We start from the raw sequence: 21,563 nt of genomic DNA, 5'->3' as shown, positions 1-21,563 counted from the left end.
GCTTTTGCCTCATCCTCCGCTAACCGCAAAATGGCAAGGGGGTTGGAATCCATATTACTAAAAAGTTTATCATTCTGGGCCTTCCAGATATACCACAAAATCCATGGAAAGATTTCATGGTTTAGGACATTTGGAAACCTCTAGAAGAGAAAATCCATATTTGTGAAAATTGATTATGAGGGGAAAACATCCAGGGTCGTCGGAAACTGCGACAAGGCCCAAACCTGTTGAGATGGTGGATATTCAAAGAAAGTATGATTAATCGTCTCCTCCCCAATACCACAGAGCCCACATGTGACATCACAACTCATACCACGTTTCCATAGATTTGCTGTAACCGCCACACAACCCGAAAGCACTTGCCACATAAAGTGCCGAAGTTTTGGTGGACACTGAATTTTTCACACAAAAGCTAGAAGAGGCACAAAAGTCGGTCCAAAAACCTCCGGCTCGGCAGGAACTGTCAAGTTGGAACGATGAATATGGTACTCTGATTTAACCAAGTATTTAATTAATTTGTATTAGTAATTTCATTCCCATATATTCTTTAATTGTAATTATTGCTAAAGAATAACAATATATACACGTTGGCTATTTAGTAAAATTACTATGGTATATTCGATGTCATATGCCTTTAAAATACGTGAAATCTGTTGTAGTATAGCTTACATCCAATCAATTCAATAATTATCTCTCAAAATACCTTTTCATAATCCCGCTAAACTTGGTGGTAACAGTTCCGAATTTTAGAAAACTTACTCCTTATTTGAAAATCTATGGGTGCAAATGGTTATACGGTTGAAGAGATTGAACAAGTTGAAAAAAAATATTCAACTAATTTCACCATTTGCATTGAAAATGTTGAAGAGTTTGGAAAAATCTATTCAGTCAGTTCAACTTAAAAAGTTGAAAAAAATAAGTTAATTCTACAGCAAAAATGTTCAACTTGTTGAACCACTATTTTGGAGATGAGTTGTATCTGTGTGCAGCCTATATATATCCTCTCATTCCTGACTCTCTCATCACTGGCTCACATTCACAACTTACATCCTTAATTTCTAGAGGTAATAAGAAAGGATGTGAAATAATAGGTGAGTAAATTCAGTTTTTTTTTTTTCATTTTATTGTATGTTCTGATATTCAACTATTAGCACATAGTCATGCTTTTACATGGTCCGAATTATCTTTAATAATATGTTGTTGTATCTGTGTGCAGGTAACTTGGTTAATGGTAAATGTTGTGATGTCGAGGTCCAACTCATATCATAATATCCAACACCATGATTTAGAAAGGTTCGTTTTCAATTCTCAAATAAAAAAATGTATACAAATGTTTTCATAGTTTTAGATAGAAACATAACTCTAATGATATGATATATGAATGCAGGTGGTTTTAGTATTTTATTTTGCAAGTACAAACTAACTAAGCAAACCAACATAACAAAAAGGAGTGAAAACAAAGTGACAACAAAAAGCATCAACGTAGTTAAGGACGAGATTCTAGTTTTAATGTACTATGTTAGTATTTTTTTAGTTTTGATTATATTTTTCTTAATTTTTATTTGTAATTCTCTTGAATATAAGCAGACAAAATTCATGGAAAAAGCCTGATACCGAGAGGTGATAAAGATGAAGACCACCAAAACAATAAACATCAACGTCAACAAGGCTTTTGCTAATTATAATAATATATAGATTGTAAAATTATTATGGTTTATATGATTTTTAAGGGATGCGGTCACTGTGGTGGCAAGGATGTGTGAGTCGAAGAGCCAAAAGTTTAAGGTGTGGAGGCAAAGATGTGTGAGTCGAAGAGCCAAAAGTTTAAGGTGTGGAGGCAAGGATGTGTGAGTCGAGGAGCCAAAAGTTTTAAGGTACCGTACGTAAATCATAAGTGAAGACAACTGTCTCAACCTTCCCCACACCAAAGGTTCCCTAAAACTTTGCATATATATATATATATATATATATATCCTTGTGTGTGTGCGCGTATGTCCAATAAACACTAATTATATTTACACTAATTATATTTGTCCATATCATCTCTTGGGTAGTAATAATATTTGTATGTATCTTATCTTCTCTTGACTTGTCGTTGGTGGTTATTATATAACTTATATAGTTTATAAATTTTTTAAAAAAATTCTGCATATGTTGTGATTCAAATTTTAAAAAATAGACATATTTTTTAAATCTATATATGTAACCAAATAAGTAAATCCGTATTAAATGTGCTAAGACATTATTTAATTTCCTACAATCTTTGCAACCAACCACAATTATTTCCTTACCTAATATTCATATTTTAATTATTTTTAAACCAAATATTGTGATTTTAATGATTTCCTTACTTGATATTACGATTTTAATTTATAATTTTAGATTTCATAATATTTCTCTACCTAAAATAAAACGAGATATTAGAAAACTAATATGTCAAATACTATAAGATTCAATTTTTTATCTATATATACATTTTTGAAGTACATTTTGGATTCTACCATTTTATTTATACTTATTTAAACATTTATTTACAAAGTTAACCCCTAAAATATTTCCAAAAATAGCATTACTTCAGATTTTATTTCCAAAAATAGCAAATATTTTTACGAATCTTATTTACCTATCAACAACAATAATTCCCCCATAATCTAATTTCCAAAAAAATAGGCTTACGCATAAAACGAATTTGATTTACCTTGGAGGAAGATCACAACCAAGATTTGCGATGTTAACACATTGATTCCCAATCATATCCCAGGCATATTCCAAAAATAAACAGGTTATACAGATTTTCTCCCTAATTACCTGCTTAATCGATTTTTTTTTGGGGTCGACCTAATCGTCAGCCTATAAATACTACAAACCTAAAACTCAATTATACATCAACAATCACAACTACACAACTCTTGCAAGCAACTTTCAATACTTTTCCGTTCTTTACCCAATGAATGCTAATATTGTCTTCCACAAATATTTTCCACCCTACCAAACAGCTTGGAGGGTTTGAATTTCATTTCTAAGACTATTCTCTGTTATCTTTTTTCTTTTTCTGTTAGAAACTATTCTTTGTTATCTTGGTTGAGTTTTATTTTGTTGTACAATGTTATGAATAACCAAATGAGAATTCTGCCTACTCTTTTCCTTTGTTATTCAATAAAGTTTCACCATCTTTTTTCTTCATTCTATTTATGCCTATTTAGCTAATATGAACCACATGAGCCAAATAATATACAGTTACAATAAACTAACCTGTTGAAATGATGGTTGTTCTCCTGTTCAAATTATTCCATCTTTTATTTTAATATAATAGAACGACTGTAAAATGAATCAGTCCACAAAATTCTATTATTATATGAATGATTACTTGTGAAGTACAAGGGAAATTGTTTGAAAACTGGAGTTTCTGAGTTCAATATTTTTTGAAATAACCTAAAGGCTCTCATGTAAAGTTTATTGTAATTGTATATTATTTAAGTTGACAAAACTCATTTATAGTAAAGTAAGACTCTATGTAAAGTAATGTACACCAACGTAAACATATAATTAGATGGTTGATTTGTTTTACCAGATCCTATAGTGTATAATTTCATGTTTCAAATGCATTTACTAAATTAAATTATTTATCATGCAAAAAACAGTCTTGCTTTCTCAAATTTAGAGTTAGTTAAAGTATTTATGCAAATAGTCATTATTACTAACTAACCATTCTAACCATAGCTTGCTGAGGATGATTGGGCTGCGTCTACTTAGTTTGTTGTGAAGGGTCACCTACACAACGACAACATTTTATTAACATAGTTGCGTGCCATGTTTCCTTAGCTTGGAAATAGGTGGTGCGCCTTCTTTTGTTGTGAATTAATGGTCACCCACGAATAAGAATCATTTTATTTACATAGATATGAGTCATTATCATGTTTATTTTATTTACAGATCAGTCCCAATTTTAAAAATGTGTGTTTTTTAAAATGCAATCTTTGTGGCCAAAATCTTCGATTACAGAGTATATGAGACAAACAAAAAATTTCTAATACGAAGATACTCATATTTTTGGCAACAAAGGTGTCGGAAAAGGGGTTGCTCGGAGTAGAAACCAAGACTCGCCGGGGCTTCGTCGCATTCACTGGATTCTGTTTGTTGAGGTCCCAACGTTTTCTACTTTACCAAAACTAACAATTCTTCGTCTAATATTTTTTTTTACTGAAATAATATAACTGTCATCGTATTTACTTAAACAAATCAGAAATATGACTTCTTCATTACAATGATGATCTTTATTTGCTAATTAAAATTTATTCTGACGTTTAAATCATTTTCAAAATATTCAAATTTTAAAATAATAGGTTACCAATTACTTTATGGAATAAATCTTTAAAAATACAATAAATTAAATTATTTCACATTAAAAATAAATCAGGTATTCGTAAAAATGTAACATGTAAAAGTAAAAATTATCTCGTGGATTACTAAAGTAATTTAAGTAAATACTAAATTAAATGCTTCTGCCAAAAAATTGTTTTAGATAAATTTTAGTTTTAAATATCACGTGATGGGTTATATAGCAGGACTGATTTGGATTGATATAAATATAAATTAAAATATGATTAATTCGGTGTTCATCATATTATTATTTTATTAACACTGTCAATATTATAATATTAATTTTTTTAATTAAATTACGATTATGTAAAAAATAAATATCATGCAATATACCACAAATTAACCCTAAAATTATTAACAATCTAAATACAATTATATGATCTCAAACACTAAACAAAATCAACAAACAATTATAACTTAAAATTTAAAAGTTTTAGTTTAAGAAAAAATTACCCCGCGGTGTACCACAGGTAAAAATCTAGTTTTAATTATTATTAAACCAAATATTGTGATTTTAATGTTTTCCTTATTTGATATTACGATTTGAATTTATAATTTTAGATTTCATAATATTTCTCTACCTAAAATAAAACGAGATATTAGAAAACTAATATGTCAAATACTATAAGATTCAATTTTTTATCTATATATACATTTTTGAAGTACATTTTGGATTCTACCATTTTATTTATACTTATTTAAAAATTTATTTACAAAGTTAACCCCTAAAATATTTCCAAAAATAGCATTACTTCAGATATTGTTTCCTAAATATTTTACATACCATTCCAACAAAAAAATACAGTAGAATCAATATGGAAACAAAAACTATTATATATTTAACCACATCTTCTATTGTGTATTGAAGATATTCTATCTCTGAATCTTTTGCAAACAAAGAAAATTACAATTTGATTCCAATTTTGTTTTTCAAAACATGTGAACTTTGATTCTTAACATAAGAAGAACTTTGATTCACATTTATTTAAATATTATAATTAATATCTATAAACTTAATAAAATTTTAAAATATTACGAATATGTAAAATACAAAATTTTAAAAATACTATATAATATGGTTATATAATAGTTGGGTTATAAAGAGGACATATTTGAATTAATAAAATATCATTAAATTTGTGCTAATACGGGTTAAATCCTCATTTTATTATTTATCAACACTATTAATATTAGCATATTTGACGTATAAAAATTAAGTCGATTTAACTAAGATTGTGTAAAATAATTAAATCATTAGGAAAAATGTGACTTAATCATAACGTATAAATGAGTTACTATGTATTTAGATCCCTTATTTTTTGTTATAATAATTAAAAATCAAAATAGAATCTCAAACTCTAAACAAAACAAACTAAATATAACAAACAAATGGTTATGACTTATGAAGTATATTGCGGGTTAAAAAATTAATAAAAACATTTAGCCGCACAAATAGTCGAGAAATTTAGTTATTTCTCTATTTGCAAAATATCCAATATTTAACAATCAAATACAATATAAAATATAAATAATAATAAAAATTATATGCATGCGGTGTACCGTAGGTTAAAAACTGGTTTTATCAACGTAATAATAAATTTGCATTTATCAAGGAAAGAATTACTATTCATGTAACCAAACAAGATCTGACGGATAAATTTAAGGAGAAAAAAAAATTAAATTCTTGATTACAATCTTAAGAAATGAAAGAATCTTTTGAGTTTAATATTTAGACTTATTTGTTTCTGATAACAAAACAAACTAAATATTATACAATATTGAAACAAGTATAATAAATTAAGCAGTGTATTATTTTCTAAAATTTTAGAATCGACACCCTCTCATCACTATATAAGATAATATCATTTCGTTGAGCAAAACATCCATTTCTTATGTATTTTTCTTTTTTACCTTTGTAGACATCCTTTTTTAACTAAATTACTTACAAAATATAAAATTTATTAACATTTATTTTAAAATATGAAAATTGTTAATTTATATTTAAAACAATTTGATTTTTAATTATTTTCAAAATTTACTTTATAGGTTATCTCGCTAACTTGTTGGATTTAGCGTGGCAGACTTGGACATAGCATTGAAAAAAATAATTTTAATATTTTTAGTTCTCAAAACAATTGAAAAAAGGTCTCACAGACAAATCTACACGGGTTACGGGTTTTAGTGGACAAGCCCATGCGGGTTGTAGATTTAGCTGGCAAGTTTATGCGAGTATTAGCAAGGCCCTGCGGGTTACAAATTTCGCAGACAAGTCCAGATGTATGCGAGTTGCTCTGTTTGACACATATAGTCTACACAAAAAAATGAACACAAAAAAACAGAAAAACAATATATAAATTTAAGAAAGTGGGATATGTGTCAAATATACCGTGTATCAAAACCAAACAAAAAAAAATAAAATGTATTTGATTTTCATTCAATAAAACACAAAACTATATAACACACTTTATTTCACAATTTAATCTAAACGCGAAAGACAAAACATTAACAAATATCACATCTCTAACAAAATAAAAAAAAAAACCACAGGTCAGTTTGGGTTACAAATTTTAGAACCTGATTACTATCTGAACTACCGAGTACCAAAAAAAAAATTTAAATAATTTTAGTTAAATTTTAGCATATCACATATTTAACAAATATTTTTTTGGATATTTTAATTATTTTTGGTATTTAAGTATAAAACTAATTGATATATTCAAAAATATAATTATAATTTTAGATAATTGAATTATATCAATGCTAAATATTATTAATATTGTAGATATTATTATATTTTAGGTTTTATAGATACCCGTCTGGGTAGTGAGTATTATCCTAACCCAAACTCAGACCCACATGTTTAGCAGTATAAAATCCAATAAAGTTATTTAGGCATACATGTATCCAACCCAAACATGTCTTTCCGGATCGGATTTCGGGTTGGGTATTCTTGCTCAGCCCTATATAATATGTACTCTGGATTTGGGTAAAACACCGAACGACAAACCGACTAATCTAGACACTAATATCTAATTAATAACAAAATATCATATACAAAATGATAGAAAACATATATCCGAGGTGTACATGTTGTATTATAATAGTATTAAGCTCTGTTTTAAAAATCGATCTCGGCGGCCGGTTAATCGCCAGAAAAGCGCTCGGCGGCACCTATCCGCCGCGAGTTTAGTTAAATTGGTCAAAAATCGGATCTGTGAAGAAAACTCAACTTTTTATTAGATTTATGATGAAAATCGATTATTTATAATTAGATCTGAAGATTTTGTGTTAGGTGTAGTGTAAATCGAACAAAAAAATGATAAGAAAGGGAAAAAGTTATACTGGTTCGCGTTTTTAGGAATGTAGAGGCGCAGTCAAGGAAGAAGATGAAGAGGAAATACCGATTTTACCCTCTACTAAAGTGAATTGATTAAAAACGTATAGTTGGGATTCAAACCATGGCCACATGACACAGTTGCAATGACTGAAACCACTGCACCGCCCGACTAGCGCCTAACTATTTCTAAAACAAGGGTATTAAGTATTAACCCACTCCAAAGTTATTGTTATTAGTTTACTATACCTTTACATTAATATATAACTAGGTACTAATCCGCGGAAAATCGCGGGCTAAAATTTGTTTTATGAAATTTTTTTAATAATTTATTTTGTTATTATGTTATTTATAAAGGTTTGTGATTAAAAATTCAGTTTGTTTATATTAAAATTTTTGTATTTTAAAAATATTTATTAAAAGCCTGTCAATAAAATACTTGCATGTAATGAATAAAATTGTTTAAATATTTGTCAATTAAACGCAATCTTTGCTATAGTTGTGAAGTAAGTAAAAAGATATAACTAACATGTAAAAAAAGCAACTAAATATAGTTAGTGAAGGTTCTGAAAAACCTTTTAAAAAAAAACATTTATTGTTTATTTTATGTAGCTTCCCTTACTTGTCTGTAATAAGCACCTTCAAGCATTAAATATATTCAAATCTCAATTTAGTTTTATTTTCCTAAAGAACGGTGACTAAAAGAAAAATCTAATTTTTTTAAATAGATAAGATACTATATCTATATTTTTTATTTTTTAATTTTTTAATTTTTAAAATCTAAGCCGTTAAACAGAACTGTTATATTTTATTATATTTGATTTTTGATAAAAATTTTAATCCATGCTGTAAAAGTTTTTTGATAAAATTTGTCGTTATATAGATTTTATTCGATTGAATTTTTAAAATCTTAGCTGTTAATTTTTTTTTAAAGAACAAATTAGTTTTGATTCTAATAGATTTTTTTTAACTTTTCTACAATTTATTTTATTTTATGTGTCCCCAATTTTTATTTTTTAATTAATTATATTTATTTAATTAATTAATTAATTTTAATTAAATTTTTCTAATAGCAACTGAATATAATTTTTTACATATTTTAAGGTTATTTTCATATTTGTACTTTCCAATTCATATAGTAGAATAGATTTAATATGTACACCAATTACACTATTAAAAACACTAAATTATTAAATTATAAATAATTAAAAATAAAATATGTCTCCCCTGTACACCGCGGATTCTATCTAGTTATTATTATACTAATAGCTCTCACCCTATTCCTTGTTTTTTCGATCGGTTTAGGTTAGTGGGCTTCGTTTGGACCTAATATTTTTTTTTTTTTTTTGTGTATTTGCTTATGCTCGTTTAATAAATATGAGATTAAAAAAATAGTGCACCGACGATGTTATTTAATTTAATATTTTTAATATATTGATGAAAAATATGTTGCAAACAAGCCGCTGTTGAGAGGGCGTCAATGGATTTACCGGTTGGTTATACGGAGCTAATAGTATTTGTAGAGGGATGGGACAGGTTGGGAGGCTAATAGTATTTTGCCTTAATCGCCGAGTGTTAGTTTGGAGATCAATGCGGTAGTAGTGGATAAAAGCACCGGAGCGAGGGATAGATTAGTCAGCATACTTTATGCTCACATCCAGGGGCGGATCTATAGCAGTAGTGGGTGGGGCACGTGCCCTATACTCCATTTATAAAATTTCTTATGTATAAGCGTAGTTATAGTTTTTTCCTTCGTCGAGTTGGTATTGTGTTATGTATAAGAGAGTTCGACTCACTTTTTCTGTTTTTTTTTTCATTTTTAATAAAATGGAGATTTCATCTTTCATTACCATATTTCTTAATATTACTCATTTTGTTGTGATGTTTATTTTAAATGTACACGGGTTAGCATGCAAAACTTATAATCACATGGTAGAACGGATTAGGATTGATATTTTTACGAAATAAAATCTTTTGCGGGCTTGTTCGTCATAATTTTTTTTTTTTCCTTCCATTATATCAAAACTCATCATTTACTCGCTTTTATCTATTATTTTATCCAATCTCATTACATTTATATAATTTACTAAATAAATATATAACATATTCTCTTTAAGTTATGCATCACATATATTTGTGGATCCGAGGATCCGATTCTAGTTAGTACCTGTAATGGTAAAAGAGTCAAAACCTAGTGTTTGGTAGAGGGAGAGCGAGTAACCACAACAACCATTCATATCCCTATATAATGACTTCGATCATGGGAATTGTCTAGCACTCTCTTTAGTGTTTGCTAACAAACACCATGGCCAACTCCCACGTGGCATTTCTCACTTTCCCATTCGGCAGTCACGGTCAGGCTATCCTCGCTGTCACCCGCCGTCTTGCCACGGCAGCTCCATCCACCGTCTTTTCCTTCTTCAACACTGCACAATCCAACTTGTCGTTATTCTCCTCCCATCGTCCAGCGAACATTCGGATCCATGACGTGTCCGACGGTGTTCCTGAGGGATACGTGCTCTCCGGGAATCCACTGGAGGCGGTCGAGCTGTTTCTCGAAGCAGCGCCGGAGATTTTTCGGAGAGAAATCGCGGTGGCGGAGAATGAGGTTGGTAGGAAAGTGACATGCATGCTTACAGACGCGTTCATCTGGTTCGCTGCTGATATGGCGGCGGAGATGAAAGTGTCGTGGGTTGCTTTCTGGACTTCAGGACAAAACTCGCTCACCGCTCATCTCATCAGAGAAACCATCGGTGTCAAAGGTGTTTTTAATTATTATTTTTTTGGTCATTAAACATGCTAGTAAAGGTTAAAAGAATCATGTCACGGCGGATCCGCGGACGAATACATAACCAAATGATCCAGCAGATAATTATATCAACAACTACTAAAACAAATTCATAAGCAGTGTGGGGCACATGCCCAACCTACTCTTAACGTAGATCCGCCAATTAAAGGTTATTCAATTTTTTTTTTTTTTTTTTTAGGTTATTCAAATTTAAACAAACGTAATTACAATATTCCTAAGAAAATATATATGTTGTTAACAGTTAATTAATGCTCTGATCGATACTGTCTAATTTACAGAAGTAGATGGACGTATGGAGGAGACATTAGGGTTTATTTCAGGAATGGAGAAGATCAGAGTCAAAGACATACCCGAAGGAGTTGTGGTTGGGAATTTAGACTCTGTTTTCTCAAACATGCTGCAGCAAATGGGGCTTGCTTTGCCTCGTGCCACAGCGGTTTACATGAACTCTTTTGAAGATCTAGATCCTACATTGACTGATAACCTCAGATCGAAATTCAAACGTTACCTGAGCATCGGTCCTCTCGCGTTGTTATTTTCTACACCGGAGAGAGAGACACCAGTGCACGATCCTCACGGTTGCTTGGCTTGGATCGAGAAGCGGCCCACTGCTTCCGTAGCGTACATTGCCTTCGGTAGAGTCATGACACCGCCTCCTGGAGAGCTTGTGGCGATAGCACAAGGATTGGCACTTTAAAGTGCCTTTTGTTTGGTCGCTCCAAGAGAAGAACATGGCTCATTTACCAAAAGGGTTTTTAGATCGGACAAAAGAGCAAGGGATGGTGGTTCCATGGGCACCACAGGTGGAGCTGCTAAACCACGAAGCAATGGGTGTCTTTGTGTCGCATGGTGGGTGGAACTCAGTGTTGGAGAGTGCGTCCGCAGGTGTACCGATGATTTGCAGACCGATCTTCGGGGATCATGCACTCAATGCAAGATCCGTGGAGGTTGTGTGGGAGATTGGAATGACGATTATTAATGGAGTTTTCACAAAAGATGGATTTGAAGAGTGTTTGGATCGCGTTTTAGTTCAAGATGATGGCAAGAAGATGAAGGGTAATGCTAAGAAGCTTAAAGAACTAGCGCAAGAAGCTGTTTCTACGAAAGGAAGCTCCTTTGATAACTTCAGAGGGTTGTTGGACGAAATTGTGAAAGTTTAATTCAATTAGAGTTTGAATAAATAAAGGGATAAACCACACATCCACTACTAGCTAGTTGACTAGTTGTTATCTTGCTATGTGGGCGGGAATATGTAATATCGATATATTTTCTAATTTTATATGAGTAATATGATTTTATGAATGTAGAAACTTAAAGCATGTCCGAACTTAAAGTTTAATTCTTATGATAGAAAATAAGAAATATAAGAGAGAGTGATTTTTCAGTTGTCTAGTTATAAATTTTAGAAAAATACTTAGGTTCACCCCTCCAAGTATTACTCTATATTTTATCTTTTAGGTAATATCTAAAAAACCATGAACTCTTATAAAGTATGAAAATATAAGATATGTTTTCATAATTTCGTTCATGACTATAATTCTTTTTTTTTCTTCTACTGTTGTTGTTGACGTTGTTGTCAACAACTCACTTAAATTTAAGAAACTTTAACGATGATTTGCATGCATGGGGAATATGTAATAAGATCAACTTGAATATATTTCGTATATGAATTTTTCAGTTTAACTAGGAAAAAAAAAAAGTTTAGAGAGCAAATGTGAACTTAGCAATTAGCAAAGGGGAGTATTATGTAGTGTAATTGTAGTTTTAAACTGTAGTTTTGCTATTAACATGGATAAACAAGTTGATTATCATATGGTTGACAAAAAATTTGGAGCACATTTTTTTAAAGTGACTGATTTCAATGAGAAACCTTACAAGATAAGATTATAGTAATAGAATTAAGAAAATCTTACAAATTAAAGACCCCCTAAGGGATATAGAGTTAAAAAAAAAACATCTTGAATTTTAAACGCGAGTTATCTGGCAATAGAAACAAACCCGAAAAAGGTCTAATATTTAAAGCAAAGCAAAAAAAAAGAGCCAACCATATGATAATGATAACTAGAGAAGAACCCTAATGTTTAAAATCTACATTAAACCCAATTAATTATCCAAAACAAAGACACTAATTTATCCCCAAAAAGATCTCTGTTTTCTTAGCTTTTCCAATCCTCAAAATCGAATTGAGTCTTCGAAAAAAGGCAGCAGCAGAGATACAGTCGGGGAAAATAATCTCTCCTCAACACTCTTCCTGTTTTCAAAACCTACTATTACAAAAAAAAAAATCCAATTCAGGGAGCTTCTTCTTCTTTTTCTTGTATAGCCTTCTTAATTTTACGAGTCCACCATCTCGTCTTGAATCTCATTAGGAGCAATTAGCCCAGGAATAGAAAGCATTCTTTGACGCTCTCTCTCTCTCTGCGCAGCTGCTTCCTCCGCATATAGATCTTTGTTATCCTGAGATTAATATTCAACAAATTGACTTAGGCTTTATCGGTTTTGACTTCTTTAAACCAATTTGAATGGCTTTGCAGAAGACAATTTAAAATTACCTGAGCGGAAAATTCCTTAGACTGGACAAGGAAGTCACGAATATTGTTCTTGAAACCAGACGGGTCATTTCTTGACTCGTAAAGTCCATTCACAAATTGTGTGACCTGTAGAGTACATTTATTGACATTAAACTATACAGATTTGGGAAGAGGAAGCAAGAAGAACAACTGTAAAATCAACTTCTCGTTTTAGTTTTTATTTACCTCTGCTGTAGTCATGTTGGGGAATGAAGAGCTCAGTAGCTTAATGGTGTATTCACGAACAAACGCAGCGTTGTCAGGATACGGGTAAGGTACGGTTGCAGCATCCCACAAAGGTTCCGTCAAAGAACCGCTCTCAGCCTGAAATATATAATCAACGAACATCTGAGTGTATAGAACTACCCATTCCCAAGCAAACAATTACTTAAGTTATCAAGTAAGATACAATAATAGAAGAGATGGTTTTACCAGGCAAAACAGATGCTGCAGCACCAACACATGCAGCTTGAAGCCAGGCTTATGGAAGGTATCGGTCAAAACGGCAAAAATTTCTTGCTCGATTTGCATGAAGTATGACCGGTAGAATTGAATGCAAAACTCGGATTGCTGTCACAATCAGAGGCAAATGTTAGAGCAGGCATAACATATGCCACAAACACAGAGCTAAAAGAAGGAAAATAAACACCAAACCTGAAAATTTTTCAGCATCTCAAGCAAAAGATTAAGCCCAGTTTCAGCAATATTTCTCTCAGTATGTCTAAATGCCCAGATAATTGAATCCATCACTAGCTTCAGTTGCTGTTGCAAAATGACAAGAAAGTCAGAAGGACAAGCATATAATGAGAGAAGGCCACAAGTCCTTCGATCACGTAGAAGTATAATATATGCATGAATATATTCACTAACCGGAGTTGACAACTTTATCAAGGCAGGGAAACAAAATGTAGCAATTGCACGAAGTAGTGAGAAAAACTTGAGGCGATGTTCTGGATAATCCTCGAAGTTCTTAGTTATCATCTGCAGAAAGATGAATGAAAGGTGTCAATAAAATATACAAAGCACATGTAAGACTTCCATGCAAGTTTTCTTTCAGCCAGTCAAATACACAATTCATAAAATCGGTTACCTCCAATGTACACTGGAATACAGCTTCAAATATGTGAGGCACGTCTTCTAACATTGTCGCCTTGTACCTGAAAGAAAAAATCCAAATATAATACTGCAGCTAGTCAATTACCACACATCAACAAATAAGAAAATAGGCATACTTGTTTATAATCGTTGCAAAGAGTGAAAGAACTTCGGATTCCCTAGCATCAGGTACATTCCTCGCATAGTCACCAAGTACTGATTCCATCATTGGCGGCACAAATTGTTTCCCTATGTGTGGTTGATCTTCAGCTTTGTCTAAAAACGTTTCTATCAGCTTAAGGGTTTCCCTCTTAACAGATCTGTATATCAAAGATTTACAATATAAATTATTCCAGTTTTAAAACAACGGCATCTGGAACTGTGTCTTTGGTGCAAAATGCCATCCAAACCTTAGGAGTTTTACAAAAGACGTCTTGGAAGCATATGGTCCTCCCTCAGTAATGCTGGTTGACACAAGCTCACTGTACATTCTGGTGCAGCCATGGCAAAAATAAATTGAACATCAAGTAAAAGAAATAGAGAAAGTGTACTATGATTATTAGCGCTATATCGTTGTGTCACGGATTTACCTGTATACATTTAACATATCCAAGAAGATCAAGGAAATTTGGGTTAAGAAGTATGTTCCCAGTGAAGTAGCAGCACTAGTATTAGTCTGCAGAGAAAAACACGTTAATAGTTGGACCTTGCAATCAAATCACAATTACCTAAACAACAAGAGATGCACAAACTCGGCTATTATAATGACATGAATTCACGTGATGGAATTATGAATTGGGAGGAATGGGCAAGAAATCAGACCTGAAGGATGTTAAGCACTGTACGTATCACACCTGGATCCTTGAGGAATTCTACACTTTGGCGTGCCTGTCCTATGATTTCTGCCCATTTCTACATTGTATAGAGGAACAGTTTTAGCCAGATATATAAACAAAGCGCCACATATTCAATTAACAAACCTGGTTGGGGAGTGTCATCAACCGCTGGAGATACTCATCTCTCTTCTGAGGATCTGATTCTGCTTGGATCATATTACCAACCTGGAGAAAGTAAAACAATGAAATCACAACAGCAAAACAGCTCTGATTGGCATGCAAGAAACAAACTTGGAAAACTTACTGATTCATAAAATGAGTGAATTTGATGTGGCTCAAGATCTTGAACAGTTGTTGCAAGGCCTGATAGAAGTTCAGATACAAATGGTTCATTCTCTCCAACCTGAAAGCGCAAAAACTGTAATTAGTCTCTCATTCAGAAGACAACGGAAATATTTAAGGTGGGAATTAGAGACAGCGATACATACCTGTATAATAACAAATTTCCGCTTGCACTTTTGAACTATTTTCAAAAATGTATCACAGGCCATGTCCTGAAAGGGGAAAATAAGTATTCAGTATCTATGATTCGGATAATGCAAGTTCTATAGTTTATGCACGAATACTCAGTAAAAACAAAAGCCTTCAGATGCTAGCTTAAGAAGACTGTGCATCGTGAACTAGTTTGCAGCAAATATAACATCCAGCATCTTATAAAGATCTTATTCAACAGATTTTAATAGCGAATAACGCATCATTTAATCCGAGATTCCACTTGGAAAACTGTATCTCAGAATATCTAAAGGTTGGGACAAGCTACCTGAACACCGGGATGTGTCTCATGCATGAACTCAAACAACTTGTTCACTACTGTTTTCAAAAACTTCCAATGGGCCCTTAAGAATCTTGGATACTGGCCAACGACATACCTACAACCAAGCCAAAGAAAAATAGAATCTTTTTAGTCAAGTATAAATAAATCTTATGCCGCCTTGCGAAATATAGAAAATACAGCATGATAGCAGTACATCAACCTAGGCAGAAACAAACTTACATGATGTTGCTCGCAATGACGGCTTTATTGTCTTTTCCTTTGGTAATTTCACATAAATTCAACAAATCACGAATGACCATCACCAAAAACCTGTTTTCCTGAAGAAAAAATGGAGTTTAACAATAGTTGGCAACAAAAATGTTGAACAAACCTTCCCAAAACAAAACCACGAGCAGTCAAGCCGATATTGATATATCATGAAATGTGGGAAGGTAATGAAAGAAAATAATTTTAATAAAGGTTGACACTGTCAAAAAAGTAAATTATCTGGTAAACGAGTATGATATTTCTACTGTTATGAAAAGGTACAGCATTACAAACAAGAATGTCTACTGATATGAAAAGAAAATGGAGTCCAGCTAATCTCTAGCATCAAATTTACCTGATCTTCAGCCATAGATCCGGAAATAGACCCAATAGCCCAGCACAAAGTGTTTAAATTGTTCCATGCCCATTCCTCCCCGCTTAATTGTTTGTTTAGCTTCCTCAACATCTTTAAAAGGAGCAATCAGAAGTTCGCATCAGCAAAACATCATGGAACAGACCAAAGTAAGCATCTCATACCCAATAACACACCCATATTTAAATTGCTAAATATAGGGTACTATTATAGTAGTTCACACTATAACAAGGAAAAACTCATTTCATAAAAACCATACTTGATCATAACCCTCTAACTGTTAACCCTCAATATTTCACAAATTAATATAGACCAGTATCATCATGGTGACACTGCACCTGCTTCTCGGTATCATCATGGTCAAGGTGTGAAAGGTAGATTAATGTCTCCCGCATAATCTGCAATTGTTCAAACAAGAAATGGGGAAAAAATGAAAAAGGATTAAAATAAATAAATTTCCCTGAAGAAGAAAACATGAACTGAACAAGAATTGGTACCTTATACTGGACAAGAACATCATTGTCCTTCATGGTTTCACGGACGATGTTCCCATTTTCATCTTCAACAATAAGTACTTCTTCAGGCTTCGCCATGCGGTTAATCATTAACCCTCTTAATTTGGACATTGGGTTAGAATAAAGTTGACGCCGCTGCATGACTTGAGAACCAAGGCCATCAACCATACCAGGAAGGAAAGGCATCTGGAAACATACAAGTCAAAGCCCAAGGTGAGTGACCAAATCAAAGCAAGGAAAATTTAACCCATTCAAATATACAACCTTGGTATCAAGCTTATATAAAAGTTAAAAAACTGATCATATTAGTCAAGGAATCCATCATACCTGCAAGCCCATCATGCTTACACTTACAGCAGGGTTATCAGAATTATGATGTGCATCAAACAGCTCCAAGACCAACGAGTTCCAATAGTCCAAACAAACCTGCTCAATCCACAAGCAAGCAGAAACCGTCATCTTTCAGACACGAACAAAGACATAAGAGCATTATTAAGGAAAAAAATGAAACGTACAACAGTATTAACAGCAATTATATTAGCAAAAACAATTTACATACCTTAAATACTTCAGTGTCATCAACATATGATATATTAATGAGATACTCAAGACCAGCAAGTAATAAAGCGACAACTTCTGGCGCTGATTCTAGGACTCGAATATGAAACTACGCAGACAATAAAATCATTAAAAAGATTGATAGCAATATCATTAAAAAATAGATGATGAAACAGTATATATTGGAAGCATTATACATAAACCATAAACCATCATTATACATATCCAGAATTCTATAAATCCAACATGAGATATCTAACTCCATAAAAGAAAACTATTTACCTTAAAAAAGGAGGTGAAAAACAGTGCCAGGTTCTGGATAAATGCCTAGAGATGACATAAGATACATAGTCATAACCTTGGTAAGTTACTCAAAACAATAGCCTGCCTTGAAACCAAGTGCTCAGAAAATACTTACTTGTTCGTCACCACTTCCATTTGAATAGGCCTCAGGGATCTTTGTACTCGGTGGGAGAATTGTCTGCAAGTACGAGAACAAATGTAGAGGATCAGACAAGAAGCAAAGACAAACAAGAAGTAGACCAAAAGCACTACATTAACTTAGTAAGAATGAACAAAAAGACAAAAAAAAATAGAGCACAAGAAGAAAATTAATTTACCCGCAGCTGCCCTATAAATATGGTGTACATGTTGACATATTGGACATTGTAGAAGTCCCCAAAATTAAGAGCTGCAACCTGGCAGACAAAAATCGACCCAATAGAGAAATAAATAATACATCCAATTGACAGTAGGAGTCAGGAAAGGCTGAATTAAAAGCTGGAACAGGAAAAAATTGAAGAGTGAGCTACAGTAGAGGTACCTCAGTCAGACATTGAAGAGTGAGGTTCCTATATGCTGGAACAGGAAAAAATTTAAGGAGGGTCTCGAGCTGTAAACAACCAGAACATCAATCAGAACAACATAAATGTGGTACGATTTAACATCAACTTATAAAACTTCTGTCAAGTATATTACCAAAGGAGACTCAAAAATATAACCCAATGGAATCCAGGAAAGATAGGCATGCAACGCAGACAGAGTTGCACGTATAAGATCCGGTCTTTGAGAGGCTGAGAGGACGTATAGGCATAACTCATGAATGAGTTTAAACTCGCTGCACATAGAAAAGCACAAATAGATAAATAATGAGAGACTCGCTTAACCAACATAAATAAGATACTACAGTTTGACAAAAAAAAACAAAGAAAAAAATTTCACTATGCTAAATTTGAGATTCTCGAATATACCTGTTCAGAGATTGTTTCAGCTCTTTAATCTTCTGCAGAGTCATTTCTCCTCGTGAGAAATCAAAAACCTCTTCGCTAAGGAGCTAAACAAAGGAAGAAAATGTTATATTTTTTCCAGTGAGAACTGATTATCAAATCATGTAAAAATTCTTACTTTCAAAATGGCCATGCAATTTTCGCAGATAGTTTCGCTAGTTTTAGCAGCCGCAACTAGATCAGGAATGAAGCTTGTCCACTTTGCCGGCCAATCATGTTTCACAATCTGTGCATTTATCACAATATATGTTATGCCAGAAGATAAAATAAGTCTATGGGTTGGATCAAAGTATGTAAGCATTAGCTAGCCAAACGAAGTAGATAAGAGAAACTGCAACTAATAAATGCATTGAATATTGTCAGGGAGTGCTGAAGATACCTGGACCAAAATGACATTTAGCTTGTTGACATAGAGCCTTTCCGATCTGAAAGATGCTTCGTTACTCGAGAGCTACAAAGTAAACTCATTGTTAAAACAGTTTCGTCAACGCTTCCCAGTTATATATCCAAATGTATATATACCTGTACAATGACCTCTGAGATGTAATTTTTCATTCCATCTCGTTGTTCAACAGGCAGTGCATTCCATCTATACTTTATAACACCTTCCAGAACCTGAGAGTCGATAGCAAAAGAATATTTGCTTGTCAAGTAGTTCAACAAAACAGTTCTAATTTACAGTTACATACGGAAACTTGGAACCACTGTGCCAAACTAGCTTAGCAGATAAACAAACATGGACAAGTGATGTAAGAATTATATGAAACGTGGCCATAGAAGAAGAAGGCTAATAAAACTGACCTGAAGAGCAAAGAACTTGGTATCCATGCTCTTTGTGTTTTGTAGAATGTGGACAACTTGAAGCCACATATCTGGATTAGCCTGCAAATCCCGCAAAATCTGGTCCGCAGCAGCTCTCTGAACATGGTTTGGGAGCAATGTGGATTAGTTCCAAGGTGAAAAAAAAAAAAAAAAAACTCAGATACGAATGAGGTGAATGTTGACACTGAAGCAGAACTATCGGATTCAGTAATCAGAAAACAAAATTATCATAGCAAAAAAAAAAATCGCTATATTACATGGAGAAATCAAGGGTAATTAAGCGCCAGATGAACTCAAACCCAGAAGATAAAACTTCAAATACGATTGGAAAATTAATAGTTTCAGCCAATGCTACACCGGTGAAACTGGAATACTCAATCAAGCATGAAAAGATCGGTGGACAGAAGAACACGGGACTTAATTTCACCAAAGGAAGATCTCAATAACGCATTTAGAAGAAAGAAAGAAAAAAAAGCGAGTTTCAGAATGAGCAATTAAGACCCTGAAATCCATATAGAAAAAACTCGAGCGGGGCCAAAAAACACAAGAGAGTCTTTAGAACAAAAACGTATCAGAGAGCCAAAACCCTAACAAGGAAACGCTCCTAATTCCTACTCATTACACACACACACACACATCCCAATCGAGAAGAAGAAGACACTCAAAACGATTAACAAAACCCGCAAAATATACTAAATGATTCGTCCCAGCCACTCAAAATATCCGAGGAACAAGTCAAATAGCAGATAAATTGAACAACCTCTTCCTTAGATCCGGTAACAAAGAAGGCCGCAACAGTGGCATCGAGCACAGCGACGTCAATCGGCTGGCTCAAGTCTCTTAACTTCTCAGCCGCCATGGCAGAGAGATGTGGGCAAGCAAAGTTCGCAGTTAGAATCTTCTTCCGGTGGTCCGATAAGACTATTATTAACAGTGAACGAGAGAGACGAAAACCCTAGGAGAGAGAAAGAGAAAAGGGGACAAAAATCTAGAGAGAGAGAGAGGGGAAGGTTTCTACAGAGCGAGAAAAGAGGGGACGTATATATATATATATATATAGAGAGAGAGAGAGAGAGAGAGAGAGAGCTTAAAATTGACGCAGGGGACGGGGAGAAAACGAGTGACTTTGTTGAAATCCTTTATTTTTTTTTTAATTTTCATCTTCTTCTACTTCTTCTTTCCTAATTTATTAAATTAGGAAACTTAATTAATTAAATTTGAATTGACATTCAATAGTTTACTAAGACTTTCTAATTTTTAAAAAATTGTTCTGAGACCCTTTGTTTAGTAAAGATTTTAATAATTTATTTAAGTTTTTTTTGTGTTATTTCAATTGATGGAGAAAAAGAAACTTCAGAAAACAAAACAGCTTTCAAAGATTTGAATTTAAACATTCATAAAGGAATACAAACTTCTTTTCCTGTAATGCATTTTTTCCTTCTTTTATTTCTTTATATAATCTTGAGTTAAGTGTAAACTAATTTCTTTATCTGATGTCATATGATAAGTTTTTAACCATTGAAACACCATAGATTGGTCTATTTTTATTTTGTTTAAATTCAGTGTTACTAAAATCTTAAATATCTAAAAAATTAGAGTTCGCGTCAAATTTCTATTCGCGCCAAAAAAAAATACAATTATAAATTTTAAAATATTAAGTCACCATAGATTAGTTCTTCCTAAATTATGTTATAGATTCAAGGTTATCAAATTTTCAATTTCATGCCAAAGTCATAATCTCTCAATACCATAAAAAGTTTTTTTAACAATTAAAAGTTTAAAACTCTATAAATTAGTTATTTTTTTTACTTTTGAATATATTTAGACATTTATATACACACACAAATCGCGCCAAATGTATATTTCACACCAAAATTAAAAATTGCATCAAAATCTGGTCTCAC

General features: G+C 32.7%; 1 protein-coding gene and 1 pseudogene across 2 annotated transcripts; one reads left to right on the top strand and one right to left on the bottom strand.

The window, feature by feature from the left end:
* Positions 1-10,008: 10,008 nt before the first annotated feature.
* LOC104709177 (UDP-glycosyltransferase 78D4-like) lies at positions 10,009-11,827 on the top strand (annotated as a pseudogene). Its single transcript, XR_015563730.1, has 2 exons — positions 10,009-10,476; positions 10,802-11,827. The product of XR_015563730.1 is annotated as a UDP-glycosyltransferase 78D4-like (transcript).
* Positions 11,828-12,465: 638 nt separating this feature from the next.
* On the bottom strand, positions 12,466-20,842 carry LOC104705996 (protein EXPORTIN 1A). The gene is made up of 32 exons (XM_010422110.3): positions 20,420-20,842; positions 19,639-19,755; positions 19,360-19,452; positions 19,217-19,288; positions 18,956-19,063; positions 18,802-18,884; positions 18,530-18,668; positions 18,375-18,443; positions 18,172-18,249; positions 17,970-18,032; positions 17,834-17,878; positions 17,553-17,660; positions 17,321-17,419; positions 16,976-17,179; positions 16,817-16,876; positions 16,461-16,571; positions 16,079-16,176; positions 15,845-15,953; positions 15,513-15,578; positions 15,329-15,427; positions 15,169-15,249; positions 15,011-15,100; positions 14,779-14,864; positions 14,599-14,679; positions 14,326-14,508; positions 14,184-14,250; positions 13,964-14,074; positions 13,748-13,855; positions 13,526-13,663; positions 13,280-13,417; positions 13,076-13,180; positions 12,466-12,980 (listed from the first exon to the last, which is right to left on the bottom strand). The coding sequence occupies exons 1-32, from the start codon at positions 20,516-20,518 to the stop codon at positions 12,858-12,860; spliced, it is 3,231 nt and encodes a 1,076-aa protein (XP_010420412.1). The 5' UTR covers positions 20,519-20,842; the 3' UTR covers positions 12,466-12,857.
* Between the last annotated feature and the right edge of the window lie 721 nt (positions 20,843-21,563).

The sequence above is a fragment of the Camelina sativa genome, chromosome 8 (assembly GCF_030686135.1).
Source record: "Camelina sativa cultivar CO46 ecotype springtype chromosome 8, ASM3068613v1".
Classification (NCBI taxonomy): domain Eukaryota; kingdom Viridiplantae; phylum Streptophyta; class Magnoliopsida; order Brassicales; family Brassicaceae; genus Camelina; species Camelina sativa.
Note: the sequence above shows the minus strand (reverse complement) of the source record. Positions and strands in the feature narration are given on the sequence as shown.